The 21,689-nt window shown below is 33.3% G+C and overlaps 1 protein-coding gene across 1 annotated transcript; it reads left to right on the forward strand.

Moving 5' to 3' along the window:
* Positions 1-237: 237 nt before the first annotated feature.
* Positions 238-20,208, forward strand: Smp_138860 (hypothetical protein; the record flags this gene model as incomplete). Its single annotated transcript, XM_018798048.1, has 18 exons — positions 238-333; positions 372-467; positions 501-662; positions 695-802; positions 2,110-2,239; positions 3,393-3,532; positions 5,034-5,107; positions 6,526-6,575; positions 7,601-7,650; positions 7,839-7,887; positions 8,670-8,967; positions 11,218-11,448; positions 13,315-13,430; positions 13,578-13,706; positions 15,517-15,797; positions 16,142-16,279; positions 17,416-17,608; positions 20,045-20,208. The coding sequence occupies 18 exons, from the start codon at positions 238-240 to the stop codon at positions 20,206-20,208; spliced, it is 2,505 nt and encodes an 834-aa protein (XP_018653028.1).
* Between the last annotated feature and the right edge of the window lie 1,481 nt (positions 20,209-21,689).

Consider the following 21,689-nt stretch of genomic DNA (forward strand, 5'->3'; position numbering starts at 1 on the left):
TGAGTAACTTAAAAACCATATTGGACGATACTAGCTAGCCTATAATCCTGTCGTTGAATTTATCAACACAGATATCCATTGACGGCAGGAAATATAGAAGTGAGGATTCTTCCCCTCCACCAACAGCCATTTAAACGTATCCAAAGTGTTTGCGGACCACAGATGTGTTTGTATTAATCACACAGGTTGTATGTTGTACTCTGCCGAGGGCGCTTGGTTTATACTGCTTTTCCGATAATGGCACTTTCTGTAGTAAAGGGAAAACTAGAAAGAGTGCTTGATAAAAATCCACAAGATCTTGTTCGCGGGATTAGAAAGCACGGTGTGGATGAGGTACTTCTTTGGAGTGTTTTGATATAACTCTGAACCAGGCCAAATACATTGGTCAATGTCTAGATGAAATTAAAAATGAGTTGAAAGATAGTTCATTTTCAGTCAAAGCTAATGCCATTAGCAAATTATTATACGTAAGTTTGTAAAATTCCCGTTTGAAAGCTTAGATACAAATGCTTGGTTATGATACGAGCTGGGCTGTGTTCAATATCGTTGAGGTTATGAGTTCTCAGAAGTTCACCTTCAAACGTATAGGGTATTTAGCAGCTTCTCAGAGCTTTCATTCCGGTACAGATGTCCTCATGCTTGCTACCAATCTCATTCGCAAGGTAACAATTATATACAGGATTACATGAAATAGGATTTAATGAGCTGTAATTTGTATGATGCTGGAATCGCATTATCGGGTGTTGCATGTTTCATTAATCCAGATCTTGCCACGGATTTGTACTCTGACATTCTAAGTCTGGTAAGTTCAATTCTTACACATACATCTGCCTCAGTGATGGGGCTCTATCAGTAAGGTCGATTTGTATGGACTGGTTCGGGAGTCTGTTATTAAGGCCATCCCCCGTGTTCGTCAAGCTAGTTAGTTTGGCCATATACATCCTTCAGCCCTTGGTTTATAGTAAGCGATCTCTGAACGCAGCGACTGAGTTGGGCTTTTCTCGCCTTGACAAAACCATAATAACATTTCAAGTTTTTAAAAAAACTCCGAATTGTGCTGGGGTATTTGCTAACCAAGCACTGAGCCGGAGTATCATGAAATAAACCATAGGAATTGTACATGCGAAGTCTAAAGACACTTTGGCTGGGAGGTGAGAGGCAAAGTATACTTGAATTTGCAACTATTCCTTAGGAATAGTCCCATAAATTAAATATGCACAACTCGAACAAACCTGAAGAAATATTGTCTTCGTATTGTCAGCTTTTAACCACAATAGCATTACTAATACGCCCTTAACTATACGAATTAGCTACTCGCTGGCCAGTCGTAATCAATACAGAGCCTGCTACAAATGTTACTCCAAGTCGCTATACTGTTAGTGCGATGCGATTAAATTAATGATGTGAATCGTAAATAATTCGAAATAATATTGTAGCAATGATGGTGAAAGTCTAAACATTGAGAATATAGTTCAAAAAGACGGTATGAAAGGACACGTATGTAGGAATACTGGAACTCAATATCCAAAAAAAGATAAATGGTAAATGCATTTGTGTCATTGCGATAGATCCTCAGCCATGTCACTCAGTGCCTTCATCCATCGACCGTACTTATTGCACCAACTGATCGTCTAATTACGGCCCATTGGTTCCAACTTTAGGCAAATAATAAACAAAATAAGCTTCAAGCAGAAGTCCTATTTATGAAATTTTACGTTTTACTCTTAACTTATGAAACACTAGAAATATGTCCTTAGTCAAGAAGGCTTTATGTATTATAGGTCTCATTATTCCCAAAATATGTATCTATATCTTACTTAGTAGATCACATACTTAGATGACATGTAATAAATTTAAACATTGGTCAATGTGTCCATTCGGCTTAGTAGCAACAGAACCAAAAGCGTAGTAACTTTTTGCAGTTGATGTAACAACCACGATAATCTTCATTTATCGTTATTGTCTTACTGTAAAACAAATGAAAATCTACTTTCTCTCTAATTAGGGTTGCCTCGTATATTGTTTATTTTCTATTCTAAATTCAATTCTTTGATGTTTCATCCGATGTTTTCTTGATCATGTTTTTTGCACTTTTTCTTTACATTTAAGATGAATTCTCCAAAACCATATTTACGAAAGAAAGCCGTATTATTATTATACAAAGTTTTCCTTAACTACCCTGAAGCACTTCGTATTTGTTTCCCACAGTTGAAAGATAAGCTGGACGATCCAGACCCAGGTAAGTTCCAATTTTTTCGGGGCCGTGCCATGCACTCGTACACTCTTTTAGTATCGTAGTTAGATTTCACCGAAATGCTAGATAACAAATATATAGGGAGGCAGTGTTAATATAGGCGAAGTAACAGTGTGAATAAATTTTACGCTTTTAACAACAATGATATAAGAACATGATATAGAAAAATTAAAAACCATATCTCAAACTCAATTTTGTATACAGCTTTATCCTAAATTTCTGTTAGAAATTTATTACTGAAGTAAAATGAACTATACAGATGACGAATACTATACATTTTCTTGGAGATGTTTCTGATCAGTGTCACACTACTAACTGTACTTTTTACATAATAAACTCTAGACGAATGAAGTAAAAGTTCGTAAATATGCATATACTCTATTTTTCATAAAAACATGATTCGTCTCAAAAACTGGCTTTTCATTTATTTCCTGTGTAACTTCATTTTTGGAATTTCAGTTCGTTTTACTTTCACAATTGTCAGTGGCTGAGACGCATTTCTAGTTTTGCTTACGCTTTCAAGTTGAATCTCTGCTCATTCCTATATAAAAGGTTAATTGGCAACGTTAGGAGACTTTACACTTTACTATTGATCATATTTATCAGAAAGCATTTATATCCTCGTAGATCGAAATTTGATTGACCTTCTGTAGTCAGCAGTTCTATGGCAGGGTTCTTACGTTGTTGTGTAGTTGCCAACCTTACACCCAACCCTCTTCTATCCATAGAAGGGCTACAGGAGGAATTAAGTAGTACATCTTGACGTTGTATTTAAAGCAATACTAGTAGATTCCGTTTACAACCCACTCATGATGCGCTATGGTTGTATGAAACACTTTAATATGATCATCTGAGTCAACTGGACCATATTATTTCTGGTTAAAGTTTGAAATGGTTTAGTTTTAAATACAAACACCAATACGTCCTGAAAACGATTTAGGACTTGATCTGATCCAATTCAGTAATTCAAGTGTATGTTTGTTTATTCGAAGCTTTAAATCATATTCTTTGCTCATGGAGGCTAATGATCTTTCTTGGCCTATTACACAAACTGAATTATATGGGGCAAGATTTGAATCTGAAAGCAAATAGTGGAAAATTGCGAGTATTTTATTTTATTAGGCCTTGTCTTTTTCAGGTGTACAATCAGCAGCTGTTAATGTAATATGCGAATTGGCACGTAAAAATCCAAAGAATTACCTGTCACTTTCACCCATATTTTTTAAACTTATGACTACATCATCAAATAATTGGGTTCTTATCAAAATCATTAAATTGGTAAGCATACGTATCCTAATGTTCCCGAGTGTTCATAATCATTGTTTAAATGTATGATCTAACTCATTTAAAGTGTCTATAAATTGATGGAAACTTATTTTGGATCTGACGTTACTCTGATCTCAAACGATTCATGTGCATATTCGCCAGTTAAGAAAACCAACGACTCATTTAATGTCTATGTATGTAACTAGATCTCTAGATTATAAGAATTTAAATTCTTCAGAGTATTTTTCCTAAATTATGAATCTGCGCTTTTTCTCATCGATACTTCGACAAAATAGTCGTTTAGATTAACCTTTTCACATTTCATGTTGCATATGTATGCTAACAGAAACCATTTTATTCCTACTAATAATGCATCACATTCACAGTTCGATTGTTTGTTCAACTAATTACGAATCTGTTCACAGAAATGTACATATTGTTTTGCTCTATGTGATGTGTTCGTGAATCACAGAACACAGATCTACTTCTACTCTACATCACTTAGCTACATTCTGACTAGTTTAGCAGCTCGACAGCCGTAATCCAAGAATTGCGGGGATGGGTGGTCGTTTGACCACTGTTTATGGGAAATTGTTACCAATACTTCTGTTATTACTGTTGTTACGAATTATTAGAACGGCAGAATGAAAATCGGACCCAAATTTTCTATACCAAACTATTTAATAGGTTGAGTAAAAAATGAATTTGTCCAAATCAATAACCAAGTATGAGTTGGTGTACTCAGGGCTTTAAGTTGTGTTTTTTTATGAATCTGAGGACTAGTGATACTCCATAGTTATCCAAGCAAACAAACTAACTTCAAATAGATTAGTCCCTACATGCCTTCCATCTTAGTAGTAACCAGCTTCGACATGAATTCCCATATCCGTGATCAACGGAGTTCAATTTAGAGCAGGATAAGTGTCGCCTATTGTAGTAAGCGATTATTGCACAGTATCATGAATAATGGAAAGTGCGGGTGGGCGGCCTATGTTTCTCCAGAAAAGGTAACAGGTGTAGGTAAGTAAATAATCACAAATAATTTCAAGTAAAAACTGCTTATTATTAGATTGTAAATCAACTTTCTGAAAGCATCTTACCACGAGACATGGCAGGTCTTAAAACCGATCTTGTTTGCTCATGAATGAACAGTGTTCTGTGGCTCTCATTGGTTCTCTAGCTATTTCCTTGAATATAACTTTAAATACAATTGAAGCGTGATTGACGTATTAGCAATAGTAATTACTTAACCTTTTCCACAGTATGTGATGTACCATTTATTCTAAAGCAGGATCACCTTTTTTCATGTTTTTTTCTAATTAATTAAGTAGAGGGAATTTTAGAAAATCTACCACAATATATTTCACTGTTCCCGTACTCCACTGATATGTTTTGACTCACTTGAATATTTACAGAAAATGGTATCACTTATTTTGTTTAGAGGTGTTTTTTTTTCGAGTAAATTACTGTCATCTTCATTTCTTATATGCATACTTTCTACATTTTTTATCAGTTTGGCACATTGACACCTTTGGAACCAAGATTAGGCAAAAAGTTAATCGGACCGTTGACCAATTTAATTCATAGGTAAGTAGACAGGTTAATATATGCTAAATATAATGGTGAGGATGGTTTTTAAGTTTTCTTAATTGGTTAGTCATTCAGAATTTTTTTGATATCACTGAATGATGTACATGGGTTTCATCTCAAACCTTAATATAATAATCTTGAAAAAAATGGTATATACCGCTGAACAGTTACTAGTGTTCATTTTTATTTAGCTTATAGAAGTAGTATATTTTTCAAGTTATATATTATTTATTATTTATTTGAACACATAAATATTGGTACAAAGGGGCACCGAATACATATGAGCCGCACAAATCTCATTTCATTTGTATGAGGCCGGTGATACTGCCCAGATGCCCAAACTGATGCAGGTCAAGTTATATATGAATTCTAAAGATTCATTTCATCCTTATAAAGTGAGAGAAGCGATGGTCTAATGGTTAACGTCATTCGGCTTCAAACCTTTAAGTCACAAGGTCGAACTATGCTCAGTTTATTTCTGTTTTAACTGCAAGGCAATGTCACTATTCTTTTTGTAACTTAATTTAGCACACCTGCACGTGGTGACTGAGATTTCTTTAATTATTTGAAAAACATTTAAATAGTATGCACAGTGGGGATGTAAATTTTCTACTTTCAGTATGTAAATTATGTTGTCTCAGTGTTGTATGCAAGCAACGTAGAAAATGACTCGTAAGTTGAAGTTTAAAGCCCTTGAGATACCAGAATGAATAGTTACAAACTTTAGGTTACAGAAACCTAGATCACTCACTCTCTCTACGTCCCTTTAAACCATGAATAGTATTGAACTTAACTGCTCCATGTCTTCTTATACGGTTGTAGTTTATTTTCATCTTACTCTTTGTTTTTAACTCTCTAAATATTTTAGTATTAATATACCCAATAAATCAAATTAATTCATATTTCTCCTAGGCACTATATCATGTCTTTCTTTACCTTAATTGTGTATAGATATTTAACTACTAATCATTTACATCCTGATTTAAATTTGGTTTCGTTTAAGCCTTATCTCACATGTTTTTGTATCGTTCATAGTTTTTATTTTTAATAAAATAACCTGCATACATTCATGAAACAACTGTTTTACTTCAATTGGAAAATCACAATTACTTATTGGTTAATTGCTTTATTTTTACATCGCTTCTGATTGTTCATCTAGTTAATTATAAAATTTTCAGTAGTTGAATTCATCCACGATCCCGCATGCGCACTGCAGAGGGGTCCCATACTAAGACAAAACGGCCGTCCAGTGCTTCTAGGCTTTCAATGGTGGTCTAGCTAAAATCGAATCATGAATCCAACTATTGAAAATTACTACAATTTCCACAGACCCCCATTCTATTTGTAAAATTAACATTTTATCCTGTGTGATATAATCTAACAACTTGTGTCTTTAAAACTAATTTATTTTACAGTACTTCAGCGATGTCATTGTTATATGAATGTATAAATACGGTTGTTGCAGGTATGTGTATTTTATTAATGCGTATGACTAAGTAATTCGATTAGTCATTTTTTTCGTATTGTCTCATATAACTATTGGAATAGTAGGAAAGCATATATAGCAGCGGAGTAGTATATTCCAGATCATATTTTTGTTTTCACAAACTTTTGTATAAAACAACCAAGTTATCTCTCATGAACTTATCACTTTGCTGTTGTCATCATCCGTAATCTCATATTATTGTTAATGCGGAAATTTGCATGGTACTAATCACTTGAATTGTAAATCTCTATTATCACACGAATTTTTATTTGATAAATGGGTTATATTAATTAATCTAGTTGAAGTTTTTATGTAGTAAAAGGATGTTCCAATCGTATTGGATGACTGTTCTCTTGTATCACAAATCGATTGAAATCGAAATTATACTACTGGAAACTAACTAACCCAGTGTTTCTAATAATTAAACAATCGCTTCCAGACTTGAACCGAACCGTGTAGGTTAGTGTGAAATACATGGTTGAGATCCGAGCGATCATCGTAACTATGAGTAGAGATTCGAGGTGACGTGGCTCGGAATCGTTCTTTGTGCTACAAGTCCATTCACTCTTTGTCTTCCTTTAGATCAAAAGTTTCTAAAATACTTCACAGAAACCTATTCCACTGATCCATATTTTTTGATATTATAACTTCTATCCCTAATCTTTACCATTACCACTGGTATTATTACTGTCTGTACCACTCTGGAATTTGCTTAGGAGATTTCATCTTGCTGTGCTAATGGGATATTGCAACTCGAATCAATGCATATACGTACCAGGTTCTACGTTGTGTGTGACTGACTGTGAAACTTAAACGTCCTAGATTTGACTTCTGATAGAGTTATGAGTGCGCACTGATGATGATTCCCATACTAGGACAAAACGACTGTCAAGTATTCTGTTGTTTTCAGTCATGTCTTAACTGAAATCAATCTTTGACAAATATAACTTATAAATCAAATAATGATTTTTAATATACCGATTCTTTTCATTTTTCAACTCTAGTACTAATATCAATATCTTCTGGAATTCCTAGTCATCAAGCTTCTATACAGGTAGATAAATCTATTCAATAAATTTTAGTAGAATTATTACAGGTTACTGATTTACTTATCCATATCCACATTTAATTGAACAAACCAGTAAAGTTTAATTTTGTTTGGTTTTTGTCTTTACATTTAATCTTTTAGTTTCATTTAAAAATATATGGATAGTTTGTTCCAACTTTTATCTTCTTTTATAGTTATGCGTTCAAAAATTACGCATCCTAATTGAAGATTCAGATCAAAATTGTAAGTCTCAAAAAATAGTAATGATAATTTATGAATTGTACTTTCATTTTTATCATGCACTCTATTCACCAACAAATTTATATATATATATATATATATATATATATATACCTACTGTGTATAATGTCTGCATATAATGTCTGCATATGATTCAATTTCGGACTTACATTATATGTAAATTACTTTGATTATCATCCAAGTTCTTACATATGCCCAACCACTACCTACGTATCTCGATGGCAGTTGTTAGCTGGTGTAGGAACAGGCTGAGAGAAAGGTATGTTCAACCAAGCCAAGACATAGGATCAACCTCATAGAGACATTGACTATTGGATTGAGCCGTGTCGTTAAGTATAGACTACTAGGTCAGACTTCACATGATTATAATGGCGAATGGTTGGAGACGTTGGGTGACATGGCTCAGAATTGGCCTTATTAAACGCAGGTGTATTTATTCTTTGTCTCCCCTTAGATCCTGATTTTCAAAATTACTATGTAATTCTTATTTCAGGAATTCATTTTTCTTGAACCACTTTGCCTATGCACATTCGTTTCTAACTCCACTGATACTGTCACTACTTCTACTACCCTGGGATCTCGCTGTGCTAATACAATGTAACAATTTGGATCGATCCACATATTTGCCTGGTTTGATGTTGCTTATGTTTGTTTGACTAATCCAAGTTCTATAGCCTTTTTTAAAAAAGAATTTTTAGTTTCACATTTTCAACCTGCTCATATTGTTTGTTTATTTCCTTTTTGCTGGACTGTTTGCTTTCAAGTAAAATATCTTGGATTATTAGCAATGCGTAAAATTCTATTATATCATCCACAAAGTGTACAACCTCATAAAGATTTAATATTAGGTTGTCTGGACGATAAAGATGAATCAATTCGATTACGTGCATTGGATTTACTACATGGTATGGTATCAAAAACTAATCTAATGGATATTGTTAAGCATTTGATGATACATATTGGCAATTCTTCATCTGGTTTACACTATCGTAATGAATTATTAAGTAAAGTTGTGTATATATGTTCACAAGATAATTATCGTAATGTTACATCATTTGAATGGTGAGTTACAAAGCCATTGTTTTGTATTGATGTGTATAGTGTTAGTCATTATTATTATTATCAAAATTATTATTACTTACCTAAAGCAAGAACAAAACACGTAGCAGAAAATTGTGAACTGACTTATTTCGCGGATTCTCTTCAGCTGCTTTCATCATAGAAACAATAGTGTTACTTAGTGAAGAAAAAAACGATATACATACTTTGTGGGACAGAGGAATCCGCGATATTAATGAATCCACACTATTTTGCTGTGTTCTTTTTTCTTGCTTTAGTCAAATTTATCACTGATACCGTTACTACCACTACTGTGGGATTCGACATGGCAATTCCATCTCTCTGTACCAGTGGGGGTGTGGTAACTTGAACTGATGTACATACTTACCAGGTTCTGTTTTGCGTTTAACCAACTAAGTGACGGAAAATTCGATGAAATTGTCATTATTATTGATTAAATTATTTAAAGTTTGGACAGATTAAATCAACGACATCGACAAATGTAGTTTCCTTTAGTATACTAATTCATCTGACGGTCGCTATAGTTCTGTATCTGAATCAAAAATGTGTTCAGTGAAATTTTTACCTATTTTTCTGGCTTCTTAGTAAATTTCCTCGGTGTATGGAAATAAGGACTGTAAATCATCAGCACACTTAAGTCGAATTAATTTAAAATTAATCTCCTAAAATTTTATTTTCTCCCTCAATTCTTTACACTCGCATGTATAGTCAATGTTGACTATTTTGTTTTCTAAATATCAGAACTAGTCTCTTTAAATTATGATGTTAAAACTTCCTATGCCCAGATAATGTACTTAGTCGGACAGCCAGACTCACTGTCCAAAAAATTAATATCACATGTTATGTATGCGTGATGTATTTTGAATCACACGTAAGTGATCCATATATAATTCCTCACTTGACTTTATTCGGTGGCATGAATCCGCTCGATTCACTGTTTGAGTGTCGCGAAATTCGATGTCCATTTCCTAAAGACATACAGTATTAACGGCGTACCTCCACTTTTTGGACATACGCTTATAATGAAACTACTTGGTTTGAGCAGTCTTATTTGCGTCATATTGAACTCAGAAACGTTTTAGTTAGATAACTCTATGATCAGTCTTTAAACGAAAATATCTGAGATATGTGTATAGAAATGGCTAAACGCCTAATGCAAAAGTGTTACGAACTTTCCGTTACTTCTAGCGCCGTATAATCCCTGTTATGAAGGGGCTTTTAGTAATCTAACAGTTATGAGAAAGTTAATAAATTTATTGGATATTCAAAAATTTTCCATAATTGTTTCTGAGCATGACAAGAAGTAAAAAACCGTTTGAACACAAAGTGATAAAGTATCTGCGCAACAATAATAGGTGGTTATTGATAAGTCCTACTAAATGAACTCTCGATCCGACTTCCTAGCTGCTTCTGATAACCCCAGGCTAAATTACATGGCAACTTGAGCACAAAAGAGGTGCGCTGCGAAAAAAACGCTGTACGCCAAGGTTAATTTGTGTACAAAAACGAGGGTATTTCTAGTATTATAGACAAGCTTTGGTTTCCATAAATTTCTGGAACCATACTAAATATAGCAGCACCATAGGTAACTATCAAATCATGTGACTCGTGACCCTGTATTCTCTAGATGTTCCTGAGAAGCTTCTGTTCAACGCTAATTAAATAAAATGCTTTCTAACGTTTCCTGAGTCCTTATTGACTTTTCCAAGGAACATTTTGAACTCCCCAACAGTTTTAGATAGCCAAGATAATAATATAACAAAACAGTAATGTTAGATGACAATAAACAGTGGTTTCGCCTTATCAAAACCTTGTTTGATGTTTTCCTATCCGCTTTACCTCAAGGTTGAAATATTAGCACTAATAGATATTTGATCACACATGATCTATGGGCACAGTTCACGTGTGTTGTGAAATCATTTTGACATCTGGAGTAGAATTTCGCATAATGTAAATTAGTTGGTAAGATCCCGATTCTGTGTATTATGTAAACTAGTTGGAAAATTTGTCTATCACGTCCGCCCACCAGCGACACTAACGTACATTGTTGTCTGGTATAATATTGGGGTGAGAAAGTCCTAAAGAGGCGGCTCAAACAAAGCAACACTAAATCATGAAGTTATTCAGTAGTTGGTAAAAATTGTTGAATTGTTCACTATTCATTCTCAATACAAGTAAATGTTAATCCATAACTCATGGTTTTGTAACACATTTTAATGCTCTTTTAACTAGGTATGTTACTGTTCTTGTGGAATTAGCCAGTATTGATGGTATTCGAAATGGTGATTTATTAGCTGCTCAACTTATAGATGTTTCCATTCGTGTACCAACTGTTCGAACTTTCTGTGTTGAACAAATGGCTATATTACTGGATATTAGTCAGTCGTTAACAAGTGGAGGTAAACAAAATGCTATTCAAGAAACACTTCGTGCAGCAGCATGGATATGTGGTGAATATGCGGAGTAAGATTTGAAGTTAATTTCACATATTGTGTATTTTTATAGATTTAATTGTATATACTAACTTTTTATATAGTTTAATGCTGCATCATAGCAACAAATATTAATTAGGAATAATTGTATTATTTAACACTAGCTTCTTTGGCTTGAACATCATGTGTTAAAAATGCCATCTCAGTGGCTTCTATGTCGTGTATTATTTTCTGACACTGGGGCTAGGAGGAAAAAGCTGAGAAGTGGTCAGTTTTACGACACAGCATGGTGATATGCAAGAAAACAGTGTAGAACTGGTCTCTGTCTGTCCATTCCAACTCTCTAGTTGTGGCTTGATACATTATAAAGACAGCTCGGAATGGCGGTCACTGATGATTCTGCTGTAGTTTTCTCTCAAATTCTTCGTAGATGTGAGATCCACTTCCTTAATTGAGGGAAATCTCCCTTAGTCGTACTTTTAACTGAACTGTATTTCGATAAGACGAAGATTACCAGAACTGTATTTTCCATTATGTGTTGTGCGTGTTTACGTATTTTGTTCTTGACTGCACTCCACTTTTCTCCTTTATTTCTTCACAACGTTATCTGTCTTTTTTGTGGTTCATATTATTTTTTGTGCCTAACGTAACTTAAAATCAAACACACAAACTTAAACCTGGGAAATAAATTATTATTATTATGCTATTTATTATTAAAAGGTAAAATTAATTTCTGTGAATCGTTTATTGCCAGATTTCTCACATAAGAATCATTTGATAACTATGTAACATTATGAACCTCGTTCAGTGGCATAGTTAACAATATTTGTCATTATCCGGAATTTTAGCTTGTTGTTTCTTATCGTTTCTTTCCATTGAACTTTTCATTTTCTTTCGTTGTGGACCAGTAGCTTACAACCATGTATGTATACAACTTTTCGAATATTTGTTTGTATATTTTAGTTTTATCAGCCCGGGGTGGTTTTTTAAACCTTCATATTTAAAAAGTATGATCTATATGCGGAGCTATATTTTCCTCATATTCACTTCCTTATTCGTTGACAGTAATATGTATGTTAGTACATGGTATCCATTTCGTTTGACTGAACACTGATTCACGCTAGTTCTTCAATTTATATTGAAGATATTCGGTTTCACAACTCAGTTATGTGTTGTTTTGCTGTGCTGTTGAAGAAAACAACTATTTTAACATTCCAATCAAATATTACTCTTTTGAGATTTACCGAAGTCGAATATATTCATGTACTTTTGTATTTCCTATAAATAATATAGACATAGTAACAATGTGCATGACTGGCTGACAAATACCATGCGATTTCTTCAGTAAGGGAAATGAAATTATAATCAATCTAGTGCTTACTTCTCTTAACATTTTCCAATGTAGCAGGAAAAATACAATGAAAAAACTGGTTACTAATGAGTAACATGATTGAGAATTCTACAAATGTTACAAGCGAAAAACAATAAAAGTTTGATTTGTAAAGAAAAAGGTGTAAACTCTCTTCTTGGAATTAATAGAGTCAGTTAAATCTTTTCTCTTAAATTAATTAGTAACGTATATGTAGTATTGTATTCTCCAATCGTGTGATTATCAACCCAGTACTGTGAAAGCTGATCTACGGAGTACGATAACTATCATAGTTCATTCTCTTATCATCCAATGATAACATATTCTTATCTAATCTTGTGCAGGTGGCTGTAACCTATTCATACGGCAACTATTCATAAATAGCTTATCATTAGTAGTTTGTACCTCGATATTAATCTTAAGTAAATATGATGCAACTTCCTTGAAAATAAATATTGTTATCATAAATATTATGGCTCTTTATACTATAATCTTTCTCTATCTCTCGTATTGTTATGTGTATTTTAGTAGTCTAAACAATCCAGAACAAACACTGAATTCAATTGTTTCAATCGCCCTTGAACTACCCGGCCTATCCAGTTCAATTCAAGCTGTTCTCATATTCAATGCTTTTAAAATATACAGTGTTGTCATTAAAAATATTACATGTAAAACTATTGAAAGCTTACCTTTGATGTTTACAAATAAAAAGTATCAAGAAAATGGTGAACATTTAATTGATATGAGTGAAAACGATCATCATAATAAAAATAATAACACCGAAACTGTAGATGATCAAGTTACAAGTTTAAAGATTTTACAAAATTTGATTGTTCATCTGATAGAGTTGACAAATTTTCTTATGAATAGATTCATCCAATATGTCCATTCATCTGATTTAGAAGTTCAAGAACGCGTAAGTTATTTGATTCTCTCTAAATATATATACTGATAATTAATATAAAGAAAATTCATAACTTTGTATCAAAACCATCATACAATCTTTCAATCTAATATAGTCACAGTCAAAAACCTAAACATTCAAATAAAATTCTTAATGATTCTAAGCAGATCAATTGTAACTAAGTGTAAGTAAGTTTAGTAAAGCTTAGGTCACTCACTACCTATTAAAAATCACCCATTTATCACTTTTGGACAAAGAATTGATCAGTGAATATTTTTATTCAGATAGTCCATCTGGTGATACCAATCGGACTTCGATCTTAATAATTAGTTTACTGTTTATAAAAAAAGGTCCACTTTACATCTATTCAGTTTTAATCAACATAGATCTTGAGAGATGTGTACTAGCGCAAGTTACCATACTACATCATAATATCAAGATAAATAAAAATGAACTACAAATAATTATAATAGCAATGACAGTTAGGGATAATAAATAACGAAAATACTGTTCGAGAAGATTAAATGAAAAGTTATAAATAGAAGAATACTGAAATTCAAGATCGAGAATAACCTTAAAAGTGACCAATTTTAGGCCGTGTCACTCATTGTTTCCGACCATTGATCGCGTTCCGTTTACATCTATCAAAACGGCTTAAAGTAATGGTCAAAGACTTCATGAACTTGTGTCGCGTTTCATTTCAATCTCTCCTAGCTTCCTTCCAAAATACTCATACATCAGATAACGTTGCCTGTCAGGTTTCAGAGAAGAACTTCGATGTGGCCAACATCTGCTGGGATCACCGGGTAAGAAATAGTGAGGTTAGACACAGAATATTAAGAAATGATGGTAAATCGGTTGATTAAGTTGTAAATCTTTATCAACTGAGATGGTTGGGCTATTTATTACGCATGCCTGAACACCGATTACTACGGCGCTCAATGCTTACTAGTGTTGGAGACGGATGGAAGAAAGTTAGGGGCGGCTAAGCTAAAACGTGGCATCAGTCCTTAAAGTCACTATCTTCTAGTCTAGGCCATGTTGATAGATGCAGACTACTTGGTTAAGGTCCACGCAACTATCGTCAACAATGGATGGTGACTCTGGGTGACATGACTCAGGATCGATCACAGTGGCGTAGGTGTTATACACTTTTTGTCTTCCTTAAAACCGTGAGATTAAAATTACTTTATATCTTTCTTTCTACAAACTAATTCTTTCTCCGTGTATCGTATTCTTATATGCAATCTTTCTTTTATATTACTACAATTGAAGTAACTGCTTATATGTATTCGGTGTTCATCTTGTGCTAAAGAAGTGTGGTGACTTGAACCGATGCATATATTTGCTTGGTCCTTCGTTGTAGATGACTGACTGATTACACTATATGTTCATAGCCTCATACGATCAATTCAATTTCATTAACGAGCGTATTAAAATTCACTAATTCCAAAAAGTATAAATACCTGATTAGGTTAATCACTTTTTTTACTTGTTTTCAATCATTCAGTACTATACGAACCCTTTTCTCATTAAATTCATTCCTCAATGTTAATTCTGTTTTCTTCCTTGTTATTTTATATCAAATAACTTCAAGGCTGTGTCGATTCACCAAATATTGAGTTTAGTGTCAAAGCGTTTTACAAAAATTCAATCGTTTTTATCCAGTTCATCAGCCTTACAACAAAATAGTAATCCGTCAACATTAATTTTGGACAATGATTCTTCACCTTCATTATCCAATTATCAATCATTAGATAATTTAGCTGATCAGTTTCATAATTCTCAACTCATCAGCACTTCTATTAATATCAATAACAATACAGGTGACAACAGGGTCGACACGCAACTTCATTCACGAAGTAATTCAATTCAAATGGATGCTTCGCCTTCACTTACATCTATAGTATCACCAACTGTGGTTCTCAAGTTAATTCGATCAATTATAAATGAACTAAATGCTTTGTTCACCGGTGAAATCATCCCTGTAGCACCAAAAGCTCAGAAAAAAGTTCCTATTCCCGAAGGGTTAGATTTAGACGCTTGGATTAATCCACCAGCACCAATTCGTAAACAACTGTGGACGAATACATTAGATTTTATTGGGGTTAGTTACTCTCAATTGTTCGTTTTAAAAGTTTTCGTTAGAATTATCACACAAAAGTATATTCATTTAATTCATTTATGTTTAATATATCCCTGAATAAGCACTTCAGCTTAACCGTCAAGTATTTTTTTCATTTTTGACAATCTTGTGTCCTCTCATTGTGATCTAACCCCATCTACTTTGACATTATTCTTATACATTTATGTGGGGGATGCTACGGTAATTACTGGAGCCGACGATTTTTGAGTTTACTGTACAATACGGTATTACCAATACGTTGAATTTTCTTTCTCTCTTAATTTACCCTATACACTTATTTAACCATTTTCGTTCTCTTTTTAAAGAAATCTATAAATGATACTGATGATCATCATTCTATTCATTGGAATAATGAATCAGTCAATAATGAATGTGATATATTCTTTGGTTTACAAGATAATAAATCTCAAACTGTTCAACTAACAGCTGAACAATCAGATGAGGTAAATGGTTATGGTTTATTTTTAAATTTTTTTGGTCGTAAATTATTTCAAGGTATTATTTACAAAATAGATCTCAATAAAGGTTTTGTAGTACATGTTTGAAACTCTTTAGCTTAGTGGATAAAGCTTTCGAGTTTAAAGCGAAGAGTACCGGCTTCGAGTCTCAAGATGGAATATCAACATTGAAGTGCTGATGTGTCCAACGTGGGAAGAACTGAGCGTTCTGGATTTTATTGCTAACTATAGACCAAACATACCAAATAAAAAAGGGTATTTCAAAAAATTTTGTAAGGTTGTCGACATTCATCCTGTTTGTGGCTCGTTAGCTGAATGTACCTACATCATGAAGACTGATCAAATGCAGTCCTCATCATCAATGGGAAGATCCAAACAACCAATATAAATGAATCATGTTCATAACAGTTCTGAAACCATCCTCTGTAACAAAACAACTTGTTTATGTGTATGCATTTAAAAGCATTTACAGATACACCGCTTTAATCCTTCTTTAGTCGGCTGATATATTTTGAAATCACTTCATTTAACTAGCGAACTGATATAAACTATTACAGCTTAGTTCAACCCTAATGACTAGACGACAACTCTGAGACCTATCTATCTAAAGGGTTATGGTTTTGAACTGTACAAAAATCCACAGATTATACGCAGAAAACTATCTGTCTTTGTTTATCTTGATTATTTATCTTAAATTGATTCCCAGTTAATATCTTCGTATTGTTTTGAGAATGGATTAGGTTTGTCACATGGTTACGTTCAAAACATACAAGAAAGTTGCTGTCACTAATTTTTGAAACCACCAACACTTGGTGAACTTTTACCAACATAATACATTAGATCAGAACTTGTGCATAATATTTCAATCATATTGTTCTGTCCTCATAGTAAATATTCTCATCTTACAATGAAGGTAAAAAGGAACTATTGTCAAGACGTTCAAATAATCTTCTATAGCCTTGTTTAAATAGCAATTAACCGTGTGACATATACTCATAAGTAGTAGTTTTTAAAAATAACAGTTTTTTTCCTCCTAGTAATTGAAGTTATTTGTACAACTGTCAATAAGATTTATTGTATTAAATTGCCCATTTTTTTCTTATTGATTAATATCCATTCAGATGCGTTCAAAACGGTTGCAAAATCAACAAAACAATCCTAATTACTTAAAACCGGTAAATCCTAAAAAGAATAATTTAGAGAACTCGTTAAATGAACAACAAAATGATGTTAACGTAATCAAAAATGGTGTTGAACAGTTAGGTCTAAATGTAACTGATTCTAACAAACAATATTGTCAAACACAAAGTAGTGGTAAGCAATTTATTCAATCTTCTAGCTTTCCTTAATTTGTTACCCTATTATTGTCTAACTAAAGCTAGTAACCTGGTCGGTTAAGCTGTAACCTCGTTATCCGAATAATCAAATTATGGTAATTGTTTGTCCGAACACTCGGTTCATCTACTTCGGTTTGAGGAATTTCCAGTGGAGTATTTTCAACTTCATCATATAATTGCTATTACTAGTACATGAACCAACAACTCAATACTGAACTGTTCTAAGTTTGAGTCAGTTTAATATAAAAGAGTTTTAGTATAATATCGGGAAAGTACTACTCATTTCAATTGATAGAGCATTGGTTAGAGTTCGGAGTTTCCAAACAGTAGATTATGGGTTTAAACTCTTCTATCTACCTTGCTTATGACAGTTGGCTAGTAAAGATCTAGACTCCTTATACATAAACTGTTGTCCGAAGTCGACTATACAGATCCATACTTAATAAACTATTTACCTAACTAAATTTTAATTCAGCTATTCCATTGGCCTATGTATTTTGCAAACAGTCTTTTTTAGTGTTGAGTATTTACTGGCTTATTACCAGTTAATGTGTGTGTATATCCCCAGAGTTCATCAGTTACTTTGTATAACCTAGTAAATATGATAAATATCTTTTAGTATATTGTAGTGCCAAACATCTGTAACACATTTTCAACATAATCGCCTAAAGAAACATACTTAGAATTTATAAAAAACTTTCTACTGTTATCCTACTTTTAGCGTTTTGCATTCCAAACATTGCTTTATAGTACATCTATTCATGATACCAGATTTCGGGATATCACATAAATTCTTGTAAATCAACAAAATAAAATACGAATGAAAAAGAAGTGAAGTATATCTCGATGCTAATTAATTTAAAAAATGTTGTGAGCATTCGAAAATCAGATATTGAAAGGAAGTTGCGTAATAATCGGCTAGTGAAAAAGTGGTAAGGTGAAATAATTGTCCACTTAATAGCCAAATCAGTGTGCATCTATCAGTTTACTTGCTCATGTAGAGCAGGTTATATTGGCCACACAAAGCGAACTCTTTCGAAACGCATCTCCAAACATTACCCTGCTTGGCTCTCCAAAGGATTACAGAAGTTATTCAGAAGCTCAATTTCGGAACATTTATTCGATTCCGGCCACTCCGCTTCACCTGAAGCCTCCTTCAGAATTACACATACTGTCAGAAAAGTTGGCTCAGTAGGAATGCAAATGAAAAACAGCAGAGGCTTGTTGTGGATTTAAGCCCGGCTTTTTATTACGTGATTTATTCACCAATCGGAATACGACTTATCCAATCTTAGCACTGTGCCATACCAATGACGTTCGATCGGTATGAGCAGCCTAGTGTCCTTATTAGTCCTTCGTCCACCTAGCCCTTCCAGTTGAGTCCAGAACACCAATAACAGCTTCTGCTATGCGAATCATTTATTTCAGATATACTGGGTTTATATACCAGACAAACCAGACCACAGCGCACCATAAAATAGGAAATAACATTTATACACAATAAAGCCAAAAAGTGAGTGTAAACGTGGGAGACATTAATCAATAAACTGAGTATAATTTGGGAACAGTAAATCGTATAGTAATAATCTATAGGTCGAAATGAAGCTTATGATAAGAGAAATGTAGATATACGTAATCTAGTTAATGAACAGTTATACGATAAAAATATATATTAGTCCATCAATAGATCTCAGAAGTTACCCGTAGTTTAATCTTCACTAGGATATAACAAGGCTATTGCTATTCATCAGTTTAAGGCCCAACCTTTGCGTACAAAAACAGTATGTTCAGTCTCTTATTCTTCAATTGCCTTGACCTACCTTCTCTATCTTCCATTATCCGTCATTTTCATTTGTTTTTATTTACTTTGTCATTCCTACTCGTTTCCAATTATCTTCACAACTATTAACTAACAATTATTACAACTTTTAACAATTCTTTTCTTATTAACTATCAAGTGAACAAGTATTTTACCTTACCACTTTTTGGCTAGCCGATTATTACTCATTTTCCTTTCAATATCTGATTTTCAAATGTTCACAACATACCACTTCAAGGTTTTTTTAATTAATTAGCGCCTTTCTATCTTACTATAGAATACTAATTTAGAAAATAAAATTAACTATAAATACGACTGTATAACTTAAGTAAATGAAATCATCGAAAAGAAAATTTTCGTCGCTGAATTGCTTTTTTTCTTCTCCAATGACACAATGGGTCTATTTCGTTGCTGTGAATGACTATATTTAAGTAGTTTTATTACCTAAGATGTCTAGTAATTAATGTCTACTTTGCGTAGCAATTAAGTTCTTTCTGCTATGTAACTACTACATGAACTTGTATGCTCCTAATTTGTTTGTTTTTAGTTATTTATCATCGTTTGCGAATTTCATTTATTTATATTTAAATACAGCACGTAAATTGGCTACATCCGATCAGTTCGCTGCTGAAATGCGTAAACAGTTTCAAACTGCTGCATCTGATGTAGAACGAATATTGAGGTCAGTTCGCCATTTTCTATTTATTTGCTTTTCTAATTTTTTTCTTTTATTATCACAAGCATTTGTTTATATATAGTCAGTTTATGTAAAATAATCCAAATGACATATTTCTTATTTTTTTTTAATAATTACGTGGGTATGATGTCCGTCTAATAACCAAAAAGTGAGTATGATAAGTACCAGTACACTTGGTTTTAGTTTATCACCTTGAAACGTAGCCTTTAAAAATAGTATTCGATTATCGATGTTTTCCAAGCATTGCTCATGTATGCTAAGACTTCTGAGTGGCCAATTTTCGGATTAGACTCAGGATACTAGTTAAAAACGTCTATGACTTTTGACCTAAACCATGTTGACAGGTGTATATTACATAGTTGGGGTTCTCTCAGTCGTCATAACCAATGTCTGGAGACGTCGGTGACATGTCTTAAAATCAGTCTCAGTGAGGCAGATGTGTTCACTTCTTGTCTCTTAATTTTTGCCTTATCAGCACTGATCTATCTAAGTTACAGTGCATCTACCAATCTAAATGACTCGACATTGTGATTCACTTTCTTCCATATTAACTATCTGTTGATAATCAACAGGAAATATTGAATGCGACCTAAAATTTTAAAAAGGTAAAAAGTTAGCATATTATATATTCGATATGATTTGAGTATATTAGGCATAGATTGCACGTCTGTTTAGTTTATAGTTACTTTTAAACGAGCAAACTTAATACATCTACTCTTACTCGATTCACTTTTCAATTTCACATATCAGCAGTTTTCTGGTATTATACTTCTTCTCTATGATACTAGGCTATTTACCTCGCTCCATCTATCAATTGAATAGTTGGTTGGTGTCATTAAATCTCGGACAAAAAGGTGTACATAATTCTGTTTTTAGTAAATGAATACTTCATCAAAGTCACTGATATTAGTCCTTGAGCAATTATTTAAAACAAATCAGGAGTCATATAGGAAAGTTTAAAATCGTTGCTAATGCTAATTCCTAAGACGATTTAAAATCTTTATGTGAAATCGTTGTGTGACATTCAGTCAATCAGTCATTATCAACGTAGAGCCTGAGGAAAACGTTTGTTAGCCCGAATTGTCATATCATATTAACACGAGATGAAATGAATAAGATGAATAATTGTAATGGTGATTATAACGAAAAAGTCCAAACAATCAGGATTCTATTTGAAAGGAGGAAATGGAAAGGTATATGTTGACGAATACTCAAGCTCAAGAACTAAATAGAGATAAAGAGTAAATGCGTCTATCCCACTGACCAATTCTGAATCATGTCACCCAAAGCTTGCAACCATTGGTTGAACACATGCCTTGGGCCCTAATCAGATAATCTGTATCTACCAACATGGCTCAGACTAACAGTTAATGACTTGATGGACTTACCCCATGTATTGGTCTATCCCCTTCCCCACTGGCATTCTCTTACATACGTCAAGTTAGTTGGACATACGTGATATATGTCCTAACCACCTTATGCACCATTCCCATCAGGGTACTAATAACAATTTGAAAGTCATATTTTATCGAATTCTCGTAA

This window comes from Schistosoma mansoni, chromosome 6, assembly GCF_000237925.1.
Source record: "Schistosoma mansoni strain Puerto Rico chromosome 6, complete genome".
NCBI classification, from domain to species: domain Eukaryota; kingdom Metazoa; phylum Platyhelminthes; class Trematoda; order Strigeidida; family Schistosomatidae; genus Schistosoma; species Schistosoma mansoni.